The sequence below is a fragment of the Pezoporus flaviventris genome, unplaced genomic scaffold (genome assembly GCF_033815535.1).
Source record: "Pezoporus flaviventris isolate CSIRO_AGI_PZ_B2104156 unplaced genomic scaffold, CSIRO_AGI_Pfla_v1 ptg000007l, whole genome shotgun sequence".
Lineage (NCBI taxonomy): Eukaryota > Metazoa > Chordata > Aves > Psittaciformes > Psittacidae > Pezoporus > Pezoporus flaviventris.
The window spans coordinates 18,047,611-18,072,058 of record NW_026892555.1 but is presented as its reverse complement, the minus strand read 5'-3'; the positions used below and the strand labels follow the sequence as shown (position 1 = coordinate 18,072,058).

The following is a 24,448-nucleotide window of genomic DNA, read 5'->3' as shown; positions in this document are numbered from 1 at the left end:
CTCTGACAACTTGAACAGATTTTTAATCTGGCTCTTCGTATTCTTGCTGCCCTCACATGAAAATGATTTTGTCTCACAATTCCTTAGAAATGTGCAAGACGAGATGACCTCTGAATTTCTTTGCTGCTCTGTAACACAGCCGTAATTATTAATTTTGACATAACTGTAACTTTGCCCATTGTCCTGTTGAGACAAACAAAATGTGCCCAACAAAAAAAAATATTCACTTAATATATCCAGAGTAAGAACACATAACTTCCAATTTTAAAGGTAAAGTAGTGAGAAAGAGTAGAATAATAGATGCATATGACCATTTTTCCTTTAGAATTGTTTCAGTACATCCTGTTTGAGGGTCAATAAACACTATGCAGAAGAGAGATCCTTCCCTGGGATGGCACACTGTTAACAGAAAAGCTTGTTTTCTCTGTAAGAGCTTGTGCTAATTTTAGCTTCTGTTTGAACCATGCGTACCTGACAGGTCAAAGGAGAAAAATACGTTTATTCTGAACAAATAAACATAACCTAGCCATGAATAAGAAACATAGTTACATATTACCGCAGACTATACAATAGTCTAGTGAGAATTGCTGTTGTACTGAATGTGAATTTAACAAATAATTCAACAAATTTTCTTTTTCTATATTAAATATCTTTAATAATTGACCGAGGAGATGTACTCATTGGGAACAGGTAGAGTGAACAGCGGTAGTTAAAAGACATCCGGATTTTCTGTCTGAGGTATTTTTCCTACCATAAGGCAAATAGCCTGTCATACCACTGCATGCAGACAAATGGTGCTTTGTCACGGCTTACAAAAATGTTTAAAAATATGTTTATCCTGGACAGTGAACAAGCAAACATATGCTTCTACTACTTGAAATACATGCTACAGAAGCCACAGAAACAGTCACTGTGGCAGTGTCAGCTGCCAGGTTCGCATCTGATGTCAGTAACATAGTGGTGATGGAGAGGAAACATACGGCAACACTGTTTTTACTGCTAACAGTGGCAGAAACATATTTAAAAGCTACTATGACAATGATGTGTTGAACAGAAATAATTCCCTCTACTCTAATCTCTCACCATACAGAGCACAGAAGAGATAAATCAATCTGATACCATCATTTTCTGTTAAAACTCTTTTTCAACACAATACTTATTAAACTAAAGTCACCCACCAATTTTTTTTTCCCATGAAAATCTGAAATTAAACTTTTTGGCAGTTAGATTAATTACTTTTTATATTAATGAGTAGTTAAAATCTTGTTACAGAAAAATATTAATAAAATCTCACTCTCCCACCAGCCATATAAATGCTAAGATTTCCTGTTGCTACCGAAACTACCACTTTTGCCCTGATTGATGGCTATGTAATACGTAATACATTTATCCCAGAAGTATAGGGTCTCTATTAATTTAAAACTTGAAATAACTACAGATGATCAATGTTTTAGACAGGCATATAAACATTGAACATATACTAAGATGAAAATGCAAATTGTTTTGATAACATTGAAGATGAATGAACTTCTTAAAAAATAAAATACAAAATTAGAACTTGTCTGAACATTTGCCCAAGACACAGGCAAAGCCAAGGCTATAGAAATTTGGTTAACTTAAAATGTAACATAAAATGTAAATTTTTTTTTTTTTTTTACCTACTCCATTAAAATTCCTCAGTTTGGATGAAGCCAACAACAGAAATACCAAAATTCATTCTCAAGGGATTTTTCAGAAATAGAGGAACCTTCCTGAAAAACTCATATTTTAAAATTTTCTAAGGTTTATATGAATAATCAGACCTTTTTCTGCTCATCTATACTGAATTGCTTAACCTTGTGGTGTTCGTGTGTTTTTATTTAAGGATCTAGTTTGTAGTCATTGAAGATAGTAGAAAAGTTCAGAGAACAGTGGTTTGAAACGCTATTTATCTGTAAATTGATTAATCCTTTCAGGGAATACTGGTTTGAAATGCTATTTATCTGTAAATTGATTAATCCTGTTTGAAAATCCAGTAAAAAAGACCCACACAACTCCAGTAAAATTAAACTTAATCCAAAATGAAGTGCCATGAAGATATATTCTAATAGTGGATTTATACTTTAGTTGTACTGAGGGTGACGTTAATTACCCACTGTCATATGCATAGGTTGTACATTACCCTAATTAGCTCACTTAGATATAATAGAGATGGAAAACTTCATGTATTGGAATGCTGCTCATTCTTACTTTTACCCTGATGACTAGTGAAGAGATATTAGCTTCTTGTTACACCACAATGTCATTGAAAAATATCATTTACGGGCCATAGTAAAATATTTATCACACAGTTTACTTAATTGAAATTAATTAATTATAAGTAACTATAGATGTTACAAATACCATAGGTAGACCTATGTTAAAAATTTATAGAAATCTTCCTGAGATATGTTAGTGTTTGGAAGTCAATGTGTTTAAACAGTATATAATCATTGTGGTTTGGGGTGTGTGTTCGGGATTTGATTTTTTTTTTTTTTATGGTGGGGTTTTTAATTGTATTGTTTCTTTTTAAATAATATCCTGGAATTATGATTGAAATTAGTTATAGTTTTGTTTTAAGAGGTTTAAGTACTACAAGTGCATCTCTACTTGTGAATCTTGAGAATTAAAACTTTGCTGCTGCATGTTCTTGCTTGTAATTTGAAGAAAAACCTGTGAAGACACTGTTTAAATGCATAATTTCCATTTACAGAGATGCAAGAGAAAATATAGCTAATTGCATTTTCTTTTTTTCCCCAGTATTTGCTTGAAGCCATGATACTAGTAAAACCTATTTAAGGATTCCTGTTACTAATTTATAAATATCATTTTACAAAATAGAGTTGAAAAAAATACTAATTCCCTAACATCTTCATTAAAAAAAAAATGTTATTTTTTGAAGTTAGCAATATATATACTTAGTTTGCATGTGCTGGAATAACAAGCTATTACATTCTACTTTCTATTACATGAAAATTTAGAGTTTTATTCATAGGTAAGATTTTTTTCATTAGAAAGTCACTGTTACTAAACTGTATGAGTTTAGTACATGCCTAATTCTTCAGATTCCATAGATTATGCTTGTTTTGTTTTGTTTTTTTTTTAATTATCAAACAATATAGATAACTTTCTAAGTGGAGATAGCTTTTTATTAGCATTTTATTTTAGCTGGATACTGGATCAGCATTGTTTTCTTAATTATGGAGGTTCAGTCAAACGTTTGTACAGTTTAGCAGAGACCTAAGCAGTCTACCTGAAACAAGTCACTATCCCAAGGACTCAGACTACCTTTCAGAACAGAAATTGGTGTGATTTCTTTTTAACTGATACTGGTTCCTTCTTTAATGTTAGACTGTTTCTCTAAAGTTCCATGGTTATGATAACATCTCAGGTCACAAATCAGGCAGTGAGATAAGTAAGCCTTAAGCAGGCCTTCCCTGCAGGAAGACTGCATCAACAGTATATAGTAAAAAAAAATATTCAGTTTGTTATAAAAGTAAGTGGTAAGAATCAGATAAGAGACAAGCTGAAATATGAGAACAAAACCAAGGACCAGCACTGAGACAATGTCTTCAGATTCCAAAGATTCTGCATAAACCAAATGGGATAGTGTCCTTGAAATTACCTGTTCCAAAATAGTCACTGAGGTTAAAGTGACTCCTATAGGGAAACAGCTTTTGTGATTCACTTTATGGAAATATTTACAACTCTACACAATGAAAGTAAAATGCTGTTATTCTGTTCAATAATCATGCCCTCTTCATGCAGGCTTATATTGTGTGTGTAATAGCTAAGGCTGACAGCTAAAAAAACCCCAAACAATCATAGATACACTGGTTCCCAGAATTCCTAACTTGAAATATGAGTACTGAACATTCTTTGCTTTTTTTCACATTGAATGTTGAATGAGGTGTAGCCTGTAATCACCATTGAGAAATTATTTAAATATTGAATTGGAGGTTAAACATCTAGGTTAAATATTCTTTCCCCCCGTTTCCACTTGCACAACAGTTATTTGAAACTGTGTAAGGCATGTTTAAAATATTATAGAATCATAGAATTATTAGGTTGGAAAAGAACTTTAGGACCATCAAGTCCAACTGTTAGCCTTACACTGCCAAGTCTACAACTAAACCATGTCCCTAAGTCACATCTACATTTCTTTTAAATACCTCCAGGGATGGTGATTCCACCACTTTCCTGGGAAGTTTTTTCTAATGCTTGACAGTACTTTTGTGGAAGAATTTTTTCCTAATATCCAGTCTAAACCTCCTCTGGTGCAACTTGAGGCCATTTCCTCTTGTCTTATCCCTTGTTACTTGGAAGAAAAGACCAATACCCATCTCACTACAACTTCCTTTCAAGTCATCCTAGAGAGCAATAGTCTCCCTGGAGCCTCCTTTTTTCCAGACTAAACAATTCCAGTTCCCTCAGTCACTCCCCATAAGACACTAAACCATTCACCAGCTTCATTGCCCTTCTTTGGACATTCTCCAGCAGTCTATGGTGGGCTTTTTTTCTCTTTTTGAAAAGGTTGCATTTAAGGAAATGAATCATTATTGATAGAAGTGAAAATGGTCTGCAGTTAATTCTTCTTTTTTTTTTTTTTTTATTGTTTATTCTGTGCTAGCAGCGCAACATTCTTTTACAATTGTACTCCTTTGGGCATTTGAAGATTCTGGTTTTGAATTTTTTCCAGTGTTAACGACCTAATGATCCTCTCAAATCATACTACAGTGTTGCTATAATGTGGCTGGAATGGAGTGAGTTTGCAGCTGCCATCAGACTATGATTTAAAGAAATAATGAATAACATTAAATACTTTGGGTTCTGCATGAGATTTTCAAGATTTATGGTGGGATCCATGTCAAGAGATATGTGCTTCCCTCTGGGTGAATCCCAAAGAAAAATGCAGGTGTGTTTTGGAGTGACATTATTTTCAAAGCAAAACATTAATTAACATTTTCATTCACTTGCCTATGTTTCAGCCTTCTAAATCCTGACGAATAAGCAAGTTCACAATTTCTGAATTTCTACAACTTAAATTAGTGGGCTTAATCTAGTAGCTGTGTATGCAGACTCAACATCAGTAAACAGTAAAGGATGTTGAAGATGTGGAGATAACAGGAAATTACTTTGGAGATGTCTTTGTGGAGATGACAGGAAAAGCTATCATTTCCAACAGTGTAAGGTAACATTAATGACAAGGTGGTCTCTTTCTGACAATGTTTGATTCTTGGTTCTTTTTTCTTACGTTTTGATGTCATCTTACAGACTGTGCAAGAATAACGAAACAAGACTGACTTGACCTTCAGTGAGAGCTCTTGTGGCCATATCTCAGCAAAGTACTTAGTATGTGCTTAAAATACAACTTAAAAAAAGGTGCCCAAGTGTATTGCTGAATGAGGGCATAAGTACTTGATTACTTTACTCATTATTGGCTACGCTTATCCTCTGGCCTTTATATCCATTATCATACAAAAGTTAGACTTTCATTATAAGGACCTGTATCTAGGAAAAGGTAACAAATTTTGGAAGTGACTGATGTACAGAGAGTTTCTGTGAAATGTTTGTAGGTATTTGAAAAATAAATATTGTCTTCATTGTTTGCTTGGTTTTCTTAATGCAAAATTAAGTTTAAAAAATGCCAAAATGAGTTATGTGGCACTAAGACCTCTGTAGAAAAATATAAACAGACTGTTAAAACATATTTCAATTCCCTTGGTGTCTTTTGTGGCCGATAAGCAGTCACATATGAGTGAAAGGTTCACTGACTGTCACCCATTTGTGATCCAAGTTCTTTGCTGGTGCCACACTGACCAGGCTAACAGGGATCAGAATGTCTTACATGCTTTTTTTTCCCCTAAAACCACAGGTCATGACCTTATAAGAGCTGTGATTCACAATAATGACTTCTTTGGTTCAAATGGCATTGAGATTGGTACAAAACAGTTTTACTTCAGCGCAATTGAATTATAACACTAAATAAAAGAAAATAGAACACAAACACTGCACATGCACTTGGGTCAAGTGTGGCGAACACTGATTAAAATTGAAAACACTTCAGCCTGTTGTATCTGATTAAAGACTGGTGACTAGACTCTGTATAGCACCAGGCACTCAGTTATCTTTTTTTAGTTAGGCTTCCATTGTTATTGAGTACCTCGTTCTTCCATAATAATAAAGAAGGTATATTTAAACTTTGCAGACCAAACAAAAAATATGTTTTTGTAAATTAGTAGCTCTTTAGACATAGGTGTATCTCTTTGTGCTCCAACTTATCCACTGCATTGCTGTGGACCAAATAATGAATAATATCACTTCTTGTTACCATTACTTTAGAGAGCGACATAGCAAAATCAAGCATGTTTGCATTTGATAGGGAACTACACCCCCCCCAAAAAAAAAAAAACACCACAACAAAACAACAGTGTCTAAAAGACTGATGCAATGAATGATTCTGGAAAAATCTGGGATGATCCCTTCCTGAAATTCTTTCCAAGCCTCACAAGTATGCTTGACTTTTTGATGCATGAATGAAGCAAACTCACAGAAAATACCCCATCAGTGGTATTATCCTGAAAACATAGTGAATTAATACAGAAAGCGCTCCCAAAATCACACTCAAGAAACACTTGCCAGTAGGGCTGTTCATGATAAAAAGGAAAAAAAAAACCCCAACCAAGCTGGAGTTGGTAACAGACGTCAGAGATATTAACCACAAACATACTAGATTAAATAAGGGTCACTCTAAGAATTTCTGCATGTTTTTTGCACAGAGATGAAAGCTTTCTCTGTCAGGTCTCTGAGCAGACATGAGCTCATTCTGCCCACACTCCATCCTGCCTGGAAGCAGTACTGTCACAATAAGCATGACACTGAACCTACTCAGGGGCAGAATACATTAGCTTGGGCTTGATGTCACATTGACAGGTCTACTGAGCTTCTGTTTAGCTCAGTGGGCAGAGAATGCACATCTCTGATAGAAACTGCACAGAGGGGGCTTTCAGGTCCCATTCTTTGCTTCTGTATTGTGGAGAATTTAAGTTTGAATTTTGGTCAATGGTGAGAATTGTTAACATTTTGGAAAACTTTCACAAAGCATAATTTCTTTTATCTGGATATACGGTCATTAATGCTAATTAAATTCATCATAATCTCGTAAACATTTAGTGGTCATGTTTACTCTGATGGAGACCATGGTCACCCACAGGAAGAACATAATTTTTCTAATTGAAATCAGAGACACATCTCATTCTTTATATCCCCATTTCAAACTTTTCTGGGCTGGCATTTGGAAGTGTCAGTTTCTTCAGTCTTGATAATGGTTAGGACCTGCCTAGGTTAAACATTTTGAGCTGGACCTGAATTTGGATCCTGAAAATGTACTCTGTTGCCCAGCATCTGTGCATAATAGTGAAGAGAATGACATAATAATGGAATCTGCATGAAAAAAAACTATTCTAACACAGAGATATTTTGTAAGCCTTATTTTTTTTTCTGAAATGTTTTCCCTCATTTTGCATTTTACTTTTGCATGAGTCTCTCTCACAGTCCTTTACTGCATGCACTTAAACTTATATATGCATTATATTGCAATCTGAAGTCATTAGAGTGTTAATGCAAACATTAGTGATGCTGTATCCATTTAGAAGTTGTGACACTAGACATATTCTTTACACTTCATACACAAATTTTCACTATGCTAATCTACATTCTGATAATCATTATGAGCTTTAGTTTTAACACTGATGATGTTATACAAAAATGAAGTAAATTTTAATTAAGTGAAAAAGTGACAGCAAGGATACTCAAATATTGATTAAGAAAATTATTGTAACATTTAAAGACAGTTATTGTGTTATTTAGGTTTTTATGGAAGTAGAGACACATATTACATCACTTATGACTTTGTGGTGGATACCCTGAATTTAAAGACCATCTGATCTTGGAGTTGTCTGGATAATTTTAATATTAAAAAAAAAGAAAATCCTCATGGGTGGCAAATACCAAGAAGTGTCTCAGTTTCACAAGGTTCTTTTATTCAGGAACTGTTTCATGCCACCCAGCAGAGAGGAAGAAACTATGTTACTGGTTTCTATTAATACAAACATCAGTAGGTTTCAACTCTTTCAAATGCTTTGACAGAAGTAAATTAAAAAAAAAACATAGCTGTTCTTGATGTTGTTACTGGCAAAAGTGAGAGATCTTACAGTGAGGTCCATTCACACCAGGATTTTATAAATTTTGTTAAAATACCTTCTTGACATTCTTTCTTAATACAAATACGTAGAAGTGGCATAAAGCAAGAGAGACTTAAAAGAGAGCGACATGGTGTAAGAAGACTAACAATATGGATTACTTATGAAGATAATTTCAACAGGATAAGATTAGTCATTTTAAATTGGAGAACCAAAAAAAAAAAAAAAAGGTTATAACTTTATAAAAGCCTGTGCAGCTTTAAGTGCCCAATCATGCTCTGTCTGTCCCTGATAGCTAGGGAATAGCTGGTGAAATCTCCAATGAGCTACAATATGTAACAAGTAAGATCACTACTGAGTTTCCATAGGTGTTTTTTTACTGCCAATACTTAACATGCGTTAGCGTTCTCTCAGATGTGTGCCCACGCAGTAGCCCTGAACAGGGATTTCACCGTGCTGTTCTTGCTTTACATGATACTGCTCTCACACAAGTCTGCTAAGATTTTTTTCTGTAGAGATGTTTACCAGGTAATAGTAGCTGAGCTACCAGTGGCTATTACTCTCTACTCTTCATGTAACAGCTTATTGATCTGAATGCTTACCCAGCCATGTAGGAGTTATGGTTTCTATTCTCTCAGGAAGAGGAAGGTTTAAAACCACAAATCCTCCCTCACAATGGTGCCATAACCAGCAACATGTGTCCTGCTGCAGATTGACTGAGCCTTAGAGGGGGTACAAGTGTAAGTCTGTAGCAGAATTGTTTTAGAATGTTCAGACTTCAGGTGTACTCCTCACTGATTCCTAACATGTTGTGTCATTTAATCAAACTCTATTTAATTCAAAATGAGGCTTAACCCATGGATCAGGAAGCATAAACTTAGAATTCCCTCTCCCACCTCATTGACAAGCAACCTGGTACCTACTCATTCACTGAGCAGTGAATTCTCTGCAATGTATCAGAGTTTCATCGACTAGCCTGTTCCCCTACAGAAAGATTGCTGCTTTTTCTTGGGAATCAATAACTATGGTCTGGATCCTCTCTGGCAAATGAATGCATTAACCTAGGGTCTTTCATTTATTTCCTGAGTAAGACAGGGCATTGTCTCCTACCTTCAGGCTGTGGGCTGTGAACCATCAGTGGATATAAATGGATGCCTTGCTATTTTCAGAATTTCCTAATGGTTAACTCTTGGCAGTTGTATGCTCTGTTTGTTGCCGGATTTGGCTTCTGTCTAAGGAGCTTATCTCTCCTCAGGCATGCACAGAGAATTGAGTGTCTCAGATAGGGTTCTGCAGTCTGTTCCTAGGGCCTATGTTAGCATTGAAAATCCTAGGGCTTTAATGTTTGCACGAAAACCTTTATCTCACCTACCTGTAAGAAACTATGTCTGATTTGCGAATAAGCACTTAAATTCATTAAATCCATTGTGATGTTTAAATCTAGTAAACTGTTACAAACCATTTTTTGCTGCCTCAAGTAATCAGTAGTTTGAATTGACATGTTTATTTTATTTTAGATAAGCTTTATGGGAAAATAAGACACTTTTGTTCTTACTCATACATTTTCCTTTCTTAAAAAAATGAATATATGAGCCTGGAGGAGGAGATAATGATACCATGCCCACTATAGTGATAGCTGAGGTAGAATATATTGGAAAACAAGTTTCTCTACAGCTATGTGGTTGAAAAGCCCTGAGAAACCAATGGAAAAAAAGGCTTCTAGAAACATAAGAGCACTACAAAATGTAACTATTAAAAATTTCTTATCAATAGCCTATCAACCCTTTGGAAGGTGGGTTCTGCAGGTACATAAAAATAAATATGGGAAAGAGTTATCCAGTTTTGGTGAAGGAAATATATCAATCTGGGGAAGGCAACTGAATATTGACCAGTTGAGGGAAAAGGATAGAGAAAAGCAAGACTGAAGACAACAATTTAGAGATGGCTTGAAAGATCTAGTAATGAAAATAGACTAATAGATATCCACTTCTTATTGATGAATTAAGTGGATACACAAAAATGGCGAGGTTGTTGTAACAGACATATTCTGAGTAACACACACTGGAGGCTTTCCTTTCCTCTTGGAAAGTAAGGTTACTGTATAACCAGTGCATACCTCGTAAAGTACTTTTATAAAACATGAAGTAAAGACTTTTCCAGAGTTTAGAGAACACCTTTGTTGGTTTCCCTCCATATCCTAGACATTGTAGCAGTAAAAAGCTGCAGCACATCTGTGACCAAATAAAACATACAAGAAACATTAGGGTCTTTTAATAGTGTTTTTAACATTATTTTTAAGATAATGTATTATTTCTGAATTGACCTTGCATACATGAACGTCATTTGACTTCAGTAAAAAAAAGAGATATTTATTTGCATGAAATACAGTTAAGATTAATTGATTCAGAAAGGTGAGGAAGTTTGTCTTCTTCTAAGTATACTACTCTAACTGAGTATGTAGGTAGCCTTTATCTAAAGGGCCTGAAGACTAATAGCCCCTTTCATTTTGCATAGAACTGTTTAAGGCTTAGAAGGATAATGAGGAAATATGCCAATACCTAACTTTTTCAGCTGAAATAATACATCTTCTGTGTATGGAATTGACTGTGTCATGACACCTAAAATGAACCACATAATATAATTGGGGGTGGGAACTAGATGATCTTAAGGTCCTTTCCAACCCTAACAATTCTATGATTCTATGATTCTAATTCCAAATTAAATTTCTCACTTTTAATGATATTTAAGTTATGAGCTAAAAAAAGTGATTATCAATGTCTTTCTGTCATGTGAAAGAGACATTTCAGTGAGCTATGGTAATACAATATCTCATTGATAGTTCTATAATCATTTCTAACATTAGGAAAATCAATTATTATGCTTCATATGGACAGATATGGCTTGGTATTGAATGTCAGTTGTAGCTGGGTTTGGTACACCTGGGCTTTCATGGGTGCAGCCTGTGCTCTTTTTTTCACTCGAACATGGCAGACAGTCACAAGATTTTGCAAAGCTTCCAGTAATGAAGTTTCAGAGGGGTAACAAAGAATTACATACCCCTTCATGGAGATCCTGTTTTGATAAAATGAACCCATTTTCTTGCTTTTTGGAGGGAATACAAGTGGAAAATGCTTTGGTGCTGGCAACCACCCCAGCCAACTTCCCACAAAATGGGCATGTGATGGGGGAAAGTGCTCCACTACTCCCCAGTTCACTACTCAAAAGATCCTTCCCCTACGCTCCTCAGGATCTGAACACCATCCCTCTTCTATCCATTCCCATCATTCTCTCCCACTATTCACTTCTCTGTTCAGTAGCTCATTTACAGTACTTAGTATCATAGAATCACAGAACCATAGAATAGATTGGATTGGAGGGAACCTTTAAAGGTCACCTAATCCAACCCTCCCTGCTGTTGACAGGGACACCTTCAACTAGACAAGGTTGCTCAGGGGCCTATCCCACCTGGCTTTGAATATTTCTGGGGATGGAGCATCTACCACCTCTCTGGGAAACCTGTTCTAGTTTTTTCACCACCCTCATCATAAAAATGTTTCTTCCTTATATCTAGTCTAAATATCCCCTCTTTTACTTTAAAACCATTTTCTCTTGCCTTATCACAAAAGTCCCTACTAAAATATCTGTCTCCATCTTTCTTATGACCCTCCTTTAAGTACTGAAATGCTGCTCTGAGGTCTCCTCAGAGCCTACTCTTCTCTGAGATGAATACTCCCAACTCTCTCAGCCTTTCCCCATACAGAAAAGGTGCTCCAGCCCTCTGACCATATCTGTGACCCTTCTCTGGACCCTCCTTATGAACAAGGTCCATGTTTTCCCAGTGTTGAGGATTCCAGAGCTGAAGACAGTACTCAAGGAGGGGAAAAAAATCACTTCCCTTGACTTGCTGGCCATGCCCCTTTTGATGAAGCCCAGGATATAGTTGGCTTTCTATATACATATAGGTGTACATATATATGTATTTGGCACCTGATCCAGGGGCAGGACCTTGCACTTGGCTTTGTTGAACCTCATGAGGTTCTTTTGTGCACATCTCTTGAGCTTGTTTGCATCCGTCTGGATAGTGGGGTGTCCCTCTGGTGTATTAACTGCATCACTCAGCTTGATAGTTGATTCCACTGTCTATGTCATTGATAAAGTTACTAATCAACACTGGTTCTAATATTGGTGATCACCAGTCTCCTTCTGGACATTGACTCATTGACCACTACGCTGTGGGTGTGACCACCTGACCAATTTCTCATGAAGTGAATGTCCTTATCTCAACAATTTAGAGAGAAGAATTTTGAGGGGAACTGTGTCAAAAGCCTTATAGAAATCCAGAGATGACATCCATAGCTCTTCCCTTTTCCACTGATGTTGTCACTCCATCATACAGGGACACTAGGTAGGACTTGCCCTTCGTGAAGCCATGCTGGCTGCCTTGAATCACCTCACTGTCCTGCACATGCCTGAGCATAGCCTCTAGGAGGATGTGTTCCATGATTTTCCTAGGCACAGTGGTGAAGCTGACAGGTTGGTAGTTCCCAGGGTTCTTCTTTCTACCCTTTTTAAAATGGGTACGTTTCCCTTTTCCAGTCACAAGGGATTTCACCTGACTACAGTGACTTTTCAAATATCGTGGAGAGTGCTTGGCAACTACATCAGCTAATTTCCTCAGAACCTTGGGATGCATCATTTCAGGTCCTACAGACTTACGTTAAGGTTCCTCACCTGACTTTCCTTTTCTGGCTGATGTACCTGTACAAGCCCTTATTATTCCTTGCATGTCTTGCCAAGTTCAACTTCAGCGGTGCCTTGGTCTTCTTGACACCATCCCTGGACAGCCAGGCAGCTTCCCTGTACTCTTACTAGAATACTTGTCCCTGGTTCTACTGCCTGTGCATTTACTTCTTGCCCTTTAGTTTGACCAGCAGGTTTCAACTCATCCATACAAGTCTCTTGTCTTCCTTACTTGATTACCTCCACCTGAGGATTGAGAGCTCTTGTGCTCTTTGGAAAATGTCCTTAAAGATCTGTCAGCTCTGATCTCCTCCCTTGGCCCTAAAGGCAGTCTCCCAGGGGGTCCTATTGATTAACTCCTTGCCCAGCTATAGCCTAGGCTGCCTCTAATCTAGGTGTCACCTATTAATTCACTTGTGTTGGTGACCAATAGGTCCAGTATCACATCCCCGCTGATAGAGCTGTCTATTACCCAGCTTAAGAAGCTATCCTCAGTGATTTCCAGGAGTCTCCTGGATTGCCTATAGCTCACCAAGCTACTTTTCTAGTAGAGGGTGGTTGAAGTTGCCAAGCAGGACAAAAGCCTTAGAGTGCAATGACTCCTGTAGCTGGAGTAAGAAGGTCTTATCAATAGGTTCCCCTCGATCAGGAAGCCTGTAGCAGATAGCAACTATGAGCTTTCCTTTGTTGCCTTGGTCTCTGATTCTTACTCATGAGCTTCCAGCCTGCAGTGTCTGTTCTTCAGAGGCAGCTCTTCACACTCTATCCATTCCTTGACATAAAGAGAGATGTCTCTGCCCTTCCTTCCTTGCATGTCCTCTCTGAACAGCCTGTAGCCACTGATAGCCGCACTCCAGTTACAGGATTTGTCCCACAAAGTTTCAGTAATGGCAACTAGGTCATAGCTTTCTATCAACACTGTAGCTTCAGACCCTCTTGTTTGTGGCCTGCACTGCATGCATTTGGTGCATAGGCACTTCAGCTGGGCTGTGTGCCATATCAGCTTCTTAGAGGAGCATTCCTTAATTCCTTTGAGGTATTTCACTGCCGTTTCACTGTTAACTCCTATTACTTCAGGAGTCCACACATCATCTTCGTAAGACTTCAACTGTGTTCCAGTATAGCCAGAACACCTCACTGCATTCTTATTATATTCCTTAACACAGAAGAAGAAAACCTCTGTTCCTGCTTCAAGATAGTCATGGATATTGTATAGTGAACTATAAATTAGCTTTATGTAATTAGAGATGGGAAATGATTAGCTGTGGATGCATAGAATACGTAGGGATTTAAATGGTTTAAGTTAATTTTTAGTATTCGTAAACTCCACAAGTATATTTGCATCACCTTTCATTTAGTCAGAGAAAATGTTATATTTCATTTCTGCTTATATTTGGAGATAGTGCATAAACTGCCACTGAGCTTTAGTAACAATGGCTTGGTTCCAGAAAGACCTCTGGTTAATGGGCATTGGATTGAATCCCTGCACTTCCAGTATTTGGATTTTATGAAATGTTATTAGACTGACAGTATTCTTAAGTAGAATAAAGTTATTTCAGCCAGATATTTATATTTACATAGAAACATTACATCTTTTTCCATATTATCTATTTTATACCATTGTTTTGTGAAAAAATATGCAATATATTTTCAAATAATGGAAAGTATGCATACCACAGATACCATCCTGTCTCTTAATAGGATTTTGCATGGATATTCCCTCTGAAGTAGTTTTGCAAATTGAATTTCAAGCTTCCAAAGAAAACTGAATTACTATGGGTTTAAACTTTTGTACCATGTATGTTTCTTGAGTTATTTTGTAATTTTCAAAGTTGGCAAGAAAAGCACCAGAGTCTGGGCACAGGACTGGGTCTCCGAGGATCCTATTCTATTTGTCCTCCATTGGATTTTTCTTCCCCACCTAAGAATGGACCCTTTGAAGCCTTACTGTGACACAAGTAACACAGATGAAGCTAGGCAGATGGTTCAGAAAAACTTACAAGTCAGTTTTACCTAAACTACTCAAATGAAAAAAGAAGAAACTATGTTACTTATTGCAAATGCATTAACAAAAAGGCTGGGTGATAACAAAGAACCAAAGTAACACTTAAAAATGAGGTTTGCTACACCGAATTGGTAGCCTAATAGCCTAATAGCCCAGTAGCCTGTTAATGTCCTGCTTCTGCAATAGCAATAATGTGTGAAACATATTTTAAATTAAAGATGTATAAACCCAGCTGTCCCCATCAAAGTCATACTCTCAAATAATACTTCCTTTACTACTGATTACAGCAGTTCTATTCGTACAATTTAAAAGACTGTACAAAAGAAAATTTTTCTTTACAGAAAGAAAAGTGAGAATTTTTGATATGAAATTCCAGCATTAGTTCAACCATGGTGATTAAATAAATCAATAATTTCCACCTTAAAAAAAATCAAAGATTAACATTACATCAAGGCCTCTGGCTCCAGACTACCTACCTAGTTTGCCTAAGAAAACAGATAAAAATAATACTGTTGCTGAAACTAAATATACAAATGCTTAAATAAGCAAGAACTAAAAAATCCAGTACTCAGTGAACTAAAAAATCTCTACTATCAGTTCCCATAAAGGTTAATGTTTTTAGTTTACATTCAACAACTGATCTGGTTTCCGAAAACAAAGGCTGGAGAGACACCGTATTTTGTAGAGCTTGGAAACTGTGCTCCCTAATTTATATGAATCACAAGACCATGTCAGTGGTTTCAAGTGATTTGAATCAATTCAATGACTCTTTCTCCTGTTTACAACAAATTCCATTATCTTCTTGCATCTGAAGGACCATATATCTGATTTTTCTCTGCATAACTGATATTCTATCAAACTGTTTCTTACTTGATCCACTAACAATGTGTCTGTGCCTCTTTCATTTTGTTGTAAGATTTACTAATCTCTTTATGATGCTGGTTCCAATATAAAGACTGTTCTCCATAAAGTACCAAAGACCAGCTATCACCTTAAGTCCATGATTCATTCACAGAAATTAGGATGCTCGCAGTCCATCACCAGTTTTGACTGGTTTTTGACTGACCTACAGCAATCCCAAGGTTTTGCTCACCTTAGCAGCACTGCCTCGTCTTTAATCATATTCCTCCATGGATAGGACCAGTGGTAGTGAGTCATTGCAGCAACGGAAAGCTTTTCTAAGTAAAAGAATGACTAAACACTGGAATATATTGTCATATGGAGGTGAGGGTGTACTCTCTAAGGGTTTTGAGGTACAAATATCTCAGCCAATTAAAAATTATTTTTCCCCCATTGTCCATGTCTTGCCTTGTTTGGAAGTGCTGCTTCTGCATCATGAATAGCAAAACCGGATGTGCATGCAGACTGAAATTGCTGCTGTTCAAAATACAGCATCAGTATATCTGTTTTCATTAAATAGAGAGTGGGATTATGAAGTGTGGTGCCTGAAATCCCAACACATGGTTACTTTTCGTGTTTAATTCTGGAAGGTCTGAGGACAGAAGTCAGAGCAGCAGAGTATCATACTTATACACCTCCTAAGAACGTTGAACAATGTCAGCTAGCTATCAAGAATGGGCTAGGTAGAGTCTACAAAGGAAAAGAGGAGAGGCCGTGTGTCTTCTAGAAGTCTCTTTCAACTTACATTTTATAATATATAAAATGTGAATAACTCCTTTGACTTAAATTAAGAAACACTACACTAAATTGGGTTCGCAAGATTTGATTTTTCTTACTCTATGGAGATTTTACTTGCCATAATGTAAGAAAGACTTTAAAGAGACTGACAGAAATACTTTTCATTGTATTTACAAACAGCCCTCTGTGTAACCATTTTGTGCAGATAAGAAACCTAAAGATGTTTTAAAGGAAATTAATTACTTAGATACTTCTATGCTATTGAAGCTTTCACATGTGGTGCAGCACTGATTTTCCTATTTCAGTTATCACTTATCATTATACATTTACTGCTTTGGTATCCATCTTCTCAACTTTCTTCTATTCGGTCATCATCTGAGATAAATAGGTTTTATTCGGCATTCCCAGAAACCCTTTTGAAGCTATCTCATTTTAAAAGAGAAACAAGTATATTTTTAATACACATGTGTTCAGCATTAACCTTTTTAATCATAGATTCTTTAGGCTAATAAAAAGTAGTAAAGAGAATACAACCAACCAGAGGAAAAACAGAACCCTTCTGAAATCACCAATTGGGAGTTATCCAGACTGAATCGAACTTTGCATACTGTTGGGGTTGGATTTTGGAAAAACAGCATGAAAATGATTTTCCATATTTTCTCAGACACATTTTATCCCTTCATGGTATTTGTTTTCTTTTTTTTTTTTTAATTTTTTATATTCTAACATTTTTTATGTGCATGTATGTCTTCCAAATGTACAACATACTCAGCATAAATGAAAGATGTCCCACTCCCTGAGCTTTTCCTTTCATTTCAATATCTTCTGCTTCAGATCACCTTGACCTACTGCCCAGACCAGTTTGGAAAGTTGTCTCTTTACTGGTTACTATTTCTTAGTGAACTTGTGTTATTTGAAACTAATGTAGAGTGTAGCCAGCCTATAATTACTTATTTTTGCAAAGCAGCATTTAATGTGGGTCACTAGCAGAAAATCCTAATAGCTTCCAAAAGAAGAGAGTATGTTTGTTTGGCAAAATTATTTCAAATTAACAGCAACTTAAGCTTTGAAAAGCTTTTTTTTTTTTGTTCTGTGTTTGAGATATTGAAAGCAAACATGGAAAAGGCCTGACAATTGTGCAGGAAAGGCACTGCAAGCAGGAGGCTGGGAACCGTGATTTTCAGCTTCAGAGGAACCATTTAAATTCTTAATGGCAGCTTCTCAGATAAAGAGAAAACAGCATTCTCTGAAGGGTAGCCAGCTGTTTAAGGCTCAATAATCAGGCTTTTATTTGGCCTGCCTTCTGGAGTTGCTTCTATCAGAGATAGTCATGCTGGCAAGCAAAATAAAGAGTTTTTATGTCATAGGATATATACTTGTAATGCTTTCTTAAAGAGCCCAACATAATTTTAGCCTGAAAAATGTCTGCTGGACATAGATCTGTCTGTACTAAGCACAAGTGCATTTGACAGGCATTAAAAAAAAATAGATTTTCATGTGGCTTACTCATCATGATTTCCAGAACTGTCACCATGTGCTCAGGTATTTTCTTTTAATATTCAGATATGTTTGAGTAGAAATAAATGGCCAACAGAGATGGACAGAGCCTTTATACCTCTTCATGTTTCCATCTCTGTTTATTCCACAATAATGTGAATGGAACAGATTCCCTGATCCTCAGACAAAGAAAATTCAGTTGTACTGTAAGAAGGCCACACAGACAGCATAAGTAGAACTCATTCTACCCTTTTATTGGACTATGGAGTAGGACAGGAATCAAAACTGCAGTCATTTGTCCAAGTCAAATTCTTTCTGATTTTTGTGGAAAAGTGACTTGAACATGGGCAGCAGAATTTATCACTATTACTCAACGTTATACTTTTGAGGCCTGTATACCCTCATTTAATTTATATACTTTTGGAAGACATCTCTTATTTTTCTTGTTCAGCAGGAAGAATTTTCTCTAAGTAATATTCCTTGTGTCTTTTTGGACATTTCATCATAATTTTTAGAACTATGTTTGACTGTCCTTTGAAATTTTTCCTCAGTTGACAAGTATTTGTCCCATCCTTTCCTTACATTTTTTAACATCATCTACTAATGTTTAAGGTCCCACGTCACCCACTTTTACACTGCTGATTTTATGTTTTGTGCAAATATTTCTAGCCTCTGTTTTGAGAAATTTCCTTTACTTATATTTATTCATTGCCTAAAAGTGCCTCAGAACAGGTGCTTCACCTTCCCAATATCTGACAAAAATGCCATGGGCAGTGCCAGGCACAGCACTGCTGGAGGCAATGGAGGACAGAGCTGTCTTTTGTGTGCCTGGCTTTATGCAGGATTTAAACTCATATAGATTCCTTCTAAATGTAGCTTTTGCACTTCTAAATTCTGCAGTAGTGCCCTCTGACAAAAACCCTGAATATTTCTGAGAACCAAGTTACTTGAATTTAAACATCTGAATACAAACCTAGTTTCACACTATGACTTGAATGTTTATTTTTACAATATGTTTGGTTCTATCCTAAGTCTTATGATAACTAGATGTGTTGCAATAAGTTATTTAGAATGTTTTTTATTAAGCTTCATGGTCTTTTTTCAACATTTTTCCAGTACTGCTCAGATGAAGAAATGATTTAAAAAAATCACATACAATGAAACCACTAAAGTCATACGTATGACTTGTGTCTCTAAGTTCTTTTTGAGTTATTATTTTGGGGTTTGTTTTTTTTTTTAATAAACAGATTTAATTTCCTACTTTTTCATTTTTAAAAGAAAATATGGGAGAAAAATGTTATTGGAAAAAATTTTAATTTTATGTCTTTTTTGAACTATAATAAATGGCATGCTGCTGCTGATGATGAACCAAGGCTATCTAGTAACTGACACTGTGTTTTGTGTTTATCATCTCCTCACAATAAGATCCAGCATTCTGGTTTTTGTCTTGACTTACACTGAATTTTTTAGCTTGGAAATATCAAATGTTTTAATGACATTTTTTGTCTTTTATTCTCATGTCCATTATTTCAGTTTTATGCTTCTGAGGTAAAAATCCTTCAAGTTGTAATGAAGAATCCATATCCTTTTTCTATTCAATCAGGTTTGAGTTCTGATAGTCTCAGATGTGATTAAAGTTATGCAGTTTTTTTAGCAGTTATACCAGCCAGCATGATTAATAGGTCATCCATTATTCTTAGATAGGTTACATTTACTCTAACCTTCTATCACTGAGAAATTAGATTTCCATTTCATTTTTACCCTCTCTATTCACTTTTGATGAAAATCCATATCATATTATTGTCCTTTCTTATATTTACCAAGCAAAAAATGAACAATATTTGTCACTCAGCAGAGTCAGAAGAATTTCAAGAGATTCTTACCTGTAATTCTGCTTTTCATTTCCTATGTGAAATCTGTCATACTGTGAATATGCCCGGTTTCCTTCCCAGTCCATTAATTCAATTCTTAGAGAATATTGCCTCTGACTTGTTATTGCAAAGATAAATTCATTTCCCAGCCAATGTTCACCTGATGGACTACCAAAGCCCTAGAAAAAAGTTGGCAAAACAACTAGATGTAATTGTTGTAACTGATAGAACTTTTATACAATAATAAAACCATCAATATATTTTACCTATACATATAAATTACTGGTCATAGCTTTCTGTGCTCCAGTTTGATTATCTCTATAATGATTCTACTAATACATGCCATGTAGGAGTGTCGTGCAGGCTAGCTAATATTTGAAAGGGCAGTTGGGGTTATCAGTGGAAAATCACTTTCCAATTACAAGATATTAATAGTGTGATGTTATATTTGCACATCCTTCAATGGCAATACTGGATAGTCATATTCTACAACATATTTCATATAGCGTTAAACCTAGTTATCATTAAGACAGTTAAGTCAAAACACAATTCTGCTATACAGTATAAAAGGTTAAAGAGTTTAATTTAGCCTAGACTATACACTGAATTCAAGTTAAACATGGATGATATCTCATGTCTTAACTTCTAAAGAAGAACGGACCATTCCTTTGCTGTCAAGTTTCTGCCACAGCCAAAGGAAGGCTTTTAGTTTAAAATCCTCTTCTGTATATAAGATCTACTGGATAGGTGTCTGTGAATGATCCTCAGCTGTAGCATTTATATACTTCATTCTTTTGTTTTAACTGGCCTACCTGAGCAGATATTTGGTGCTCGCTATTACTAGAGGCTTAGAAGATGTGCCACATTTAACTGTGCGGAGCTGAGTACACAAATTTATGTTTCAAACACACATAATCAGCCTATTGGCTCAGAGACCATCAAGTGATGCTTATAACAAAGTGTTTAGTCTGCAAGAATTGAAATTCAGTAGTCTGTGGTGAGTCTCAGAGAAGGCTCAAAGTTAAATATGGGAGGACATTAATAGTTGGCTTTTCCTTTCCTGCACACTATTTTATTATACTCTTTCTCAAATAGAGAATTTCCTATGTAAGTCCCTGTAAATACTGGTTGTAGACAATACTGGTGATATCTTGCTTTTGCTATCTGCAGTGTGAAGTCCTGCTCCTCAAGCTTTCCCCTGGTGATGCTTCTATATCTATCTCTCACCTACTGCTTTGATTGCATTCACGTGCATATTTGGCATCATGCACGCTTCCTAAAACACAAAAACCTTGTTCCTCACCTGCATAAACCCTGTCTACAGCTGACATACTCTTCTGTATGTTTTCACTATTTACCATCTGTTCCTTCAATCTTTTCCATCTCCTAACCTTCTCTCTTTGCCCTGTGACTGTCACACACGGTCTCTCCTGTTCTAGCAGCTTTGGCAGTGTCATACCAGAGCAGTCAGTGGTTTGTCTGCGATATTCTCTTTCACCACTGGTCATTGCCACTTGTCTCAGGAAGGCAAAATATGCTCTACAGTGACTACTTAACAGAGAGTTTGTCTTCCTAAAATCCAGAAAGTAGAATCTGAACCATAGGTGTTCATATATCAGCCAAAGTATGTTTCTTTGCAGTCTACATGGTTTCTGATTCACAGAGGATATAATACTGTTGTTATCAGCTGTCTCCCTCTAAAAGAAGATATTCGGGAAATCCTTTCTCCCTTTTTCCCAATGCCGGCAAGCTAACCTGACTCCCCTTTGAACTGTGGTTCTATTGAATTATATTTGTCTTATCTTATTTAGATTGAAGCCTATTCAGGATGAAATACATGTGGGTTTTTTTAACGTAATGTGTTCCCATATGTGTTCTATATAAACTCCAGACATCATATATAACTATTTTGAAATAATAATTACAATTTTTTTTCTTCACATTTACACTTCATTCTCCCTTTTCACATGTACTGTTACACTAACACGACAATCTGTCATTAAGTGGTTTGTTCTTCTGACCACAGGAAATGAAGTTGCAGCAAAAGGGAACTGGAGGAATATAAAAAGCAATATAAAATTATGAGGAAAGCTACCACATTAGTTAGAAAAAACTAAATCTTACTATAAGGAGCTACAATATTGAAACCCAGATTAGAAATGCCTAAACAGTGATTTTTATTTTTTTTTCTTGTCAAGGGCAACTTCTTTTTAAATAAAATCCTTGCTTATATGAAAAGAAAACCAAGGAAGTAAGTGGAAGACAAAACATATCTCTGAAGCAAGGAATGTTCCTAAGAAGTTGTGCATTTTTTAAATACTTAATATGGCTGGGAAAAACAATAAACCAACAGGCACTCAAACTTTCATAGATCTGAAACAGAGAGCATCAGTACATTTCTGTTGAGTACAGAGTTGGGAACCATCTCTTCAAGTATCATTTTATTATACCAAATTCTACTGCTTCCAACCTGTATTTAGTCTACAGTTTACGGCCACTATTTTAAACCTGAAGAAAGACTTTCATGCTTGTTAGTTTTTCCACATATTTTGGCTGACTTTCTAACTACACAGCTTTCCCTGTTTGTATCTTGGTCTGTCACTGCTGCAAAAACACTACTATTTTGATGCTTCTGTGCACAGAAGAGAATGATGTGCAATTAACAAAACCCCCTGAAAATCATAATTAAACCTTCCCTTCTCAGATGGTGGCAGAGAAAATGGTTGTGCCAGGTTCTTTTGATTTGCCTTCAAGATCTATAGCCTTCAAAGTATAAAATATAAGATCAAATCAAATATAAAGTCTCTTTTTTTATTTTTATTTTTTCATTCAGCCATAATGCTTAAGGAAAACAAGCTTTTGCAATTGTTATGTCCACCTGTCCTTTATTTTTGTGCAATATTTTTTGAACTCATTTTTGAAATGAGTTTTCAGGAGAACTGGTATCTGGGATGAGCTGCTGCTGAGAGAAATGTTGAAGAAGGAACTCAACAGCTGCCTATTTCACTTGCCTATCAGCAGGCTCACACCAGGCAGCCAGGTGCAGATGCTGAGCATGTATTGCCTTAGAGAATCCTTAAATATCTGGGAGAGATTTGAGGGACATAAAAGGGGAACTCAAGCTATTGTCACAAAGGCTCTTAGAAAATAATAGAGATTCATGAGATTATTAGTAATAAAAATAGGACTTCTATGCAGGACACAGGACAAAAAACCACAGAAAAGCAGAACTCATTAATTTTGCTGTTCATGAGATAGTTCAGTAGTTGTTCAGTAATGAAATTTCAGTAAGGAAATGTAACCATTTTAGTTAGTGATGTAAACACAAGCCATTTATGCTTATACTGCTGCTTAAATCTGTGGGGTCCCACATGTTAAGGTGACTGCAGCCTTGGCTAGGACCATGCTTATCATCTTCTATAGACAAGGAGTTTGGATTTGAGAAGGACTTAAAGCATAGTTCTGAATCTTAAAAGTTGACATTACGACTCACGTATTCAGACTCATAGCTGCCATGAAATGTTTTTGTTTCCCAGTACATGTATACTCTGCCAACATACTCATTGGGTTTTGCATTCATATTGCTATAGCAAATACTTTCAGAATTATTTGAGTTAAAGTTTTGTACTTAAACTCAAGGAAGTAAATTAAGTCATCCAAGTCATCCTCAGCTATCAATCTTCCAGGAATAGGAACATCTGTGTTTCATGAATGTGTTTGTTTGTAGTCAACTACATTTTAAGTACCTCTGAAACCCGGTAGGTAGTAAACACTGCTCCAAAATTACATTTTAAATGACTATGAGACACTATTTTGTCATTAACTTTCTACATTTTGCTCATTGTATGTTTCCAAGTAGAGGGATTAATTGTTAAAATTTAAATCTTATTCCAAATATACTAATTTTCCGTAGAAATTTCTGTAACATTTTGGAAGGAGTGCCAAATCAGAGCCTTGAACTTCCCAAAACAGTGCTTAATGTAATGGGAAAAGTTCAGAAATTTCGAAAAGTTTTCAGAGGTCTCCTACATTATCCTTGTTAGCACTCTGGAAGTTGGGAGAATATAGCAGGGAAAGACTCAGAGGTACTAGGATGAAGCAAAGGAGTCTTTTGGCTCTTTATGCCTATAACTATATCGTATATTGTGTAAATTCTGATATAGTGACCAATAGTTATGTAAAAAAAAAAAATAAATTGTAATTTGTTTTTCTTTTGTATGCACTAAACCACTTACAACCAGGAATCACAGACACAAGTCCATGATTTCATAATTTCATAAATTTTATATATTTTTTACATCAGCTTGTTTCCAATTGCATGGTGATTAACAGTCAAAACTACTAAGGCACTCACAAGCACAAAGAAACATGCTTCAATACTTGTTTTAAAAATGACCTTAAGAATTTACAAGTTGATGATTATTCAAAAATAATAAGTAGGGTGCAAAAGAGTTTTATTAGCTTTGGCAAAATCTGTG

At 36.0% G+C, this 24,448-nt stretch overlaps 1 protein-coding gene across 1 annotated transcript in view; it reads right to left on the bottom strand.

The window, feature by feature from the left end:
• The window catches only part of ANGPT1 (angiopoietin 1), a 156,014-nt gene that overhangs the window by 19,975 nt on the left and 111,591 nt on the right, over window positions 1-24,448 (bottom strand). The window contains exon 7 of the mRNA XM_061447874.1: window positions 19,983-20,149. Coding sequence (XP_061303858.1) covers window positions 19,983-20,149 — 167 coding nt within the window. The remainder of the gene's footprint in view (window positions 1-19,982; window positions 20,150-24,448) is intronic.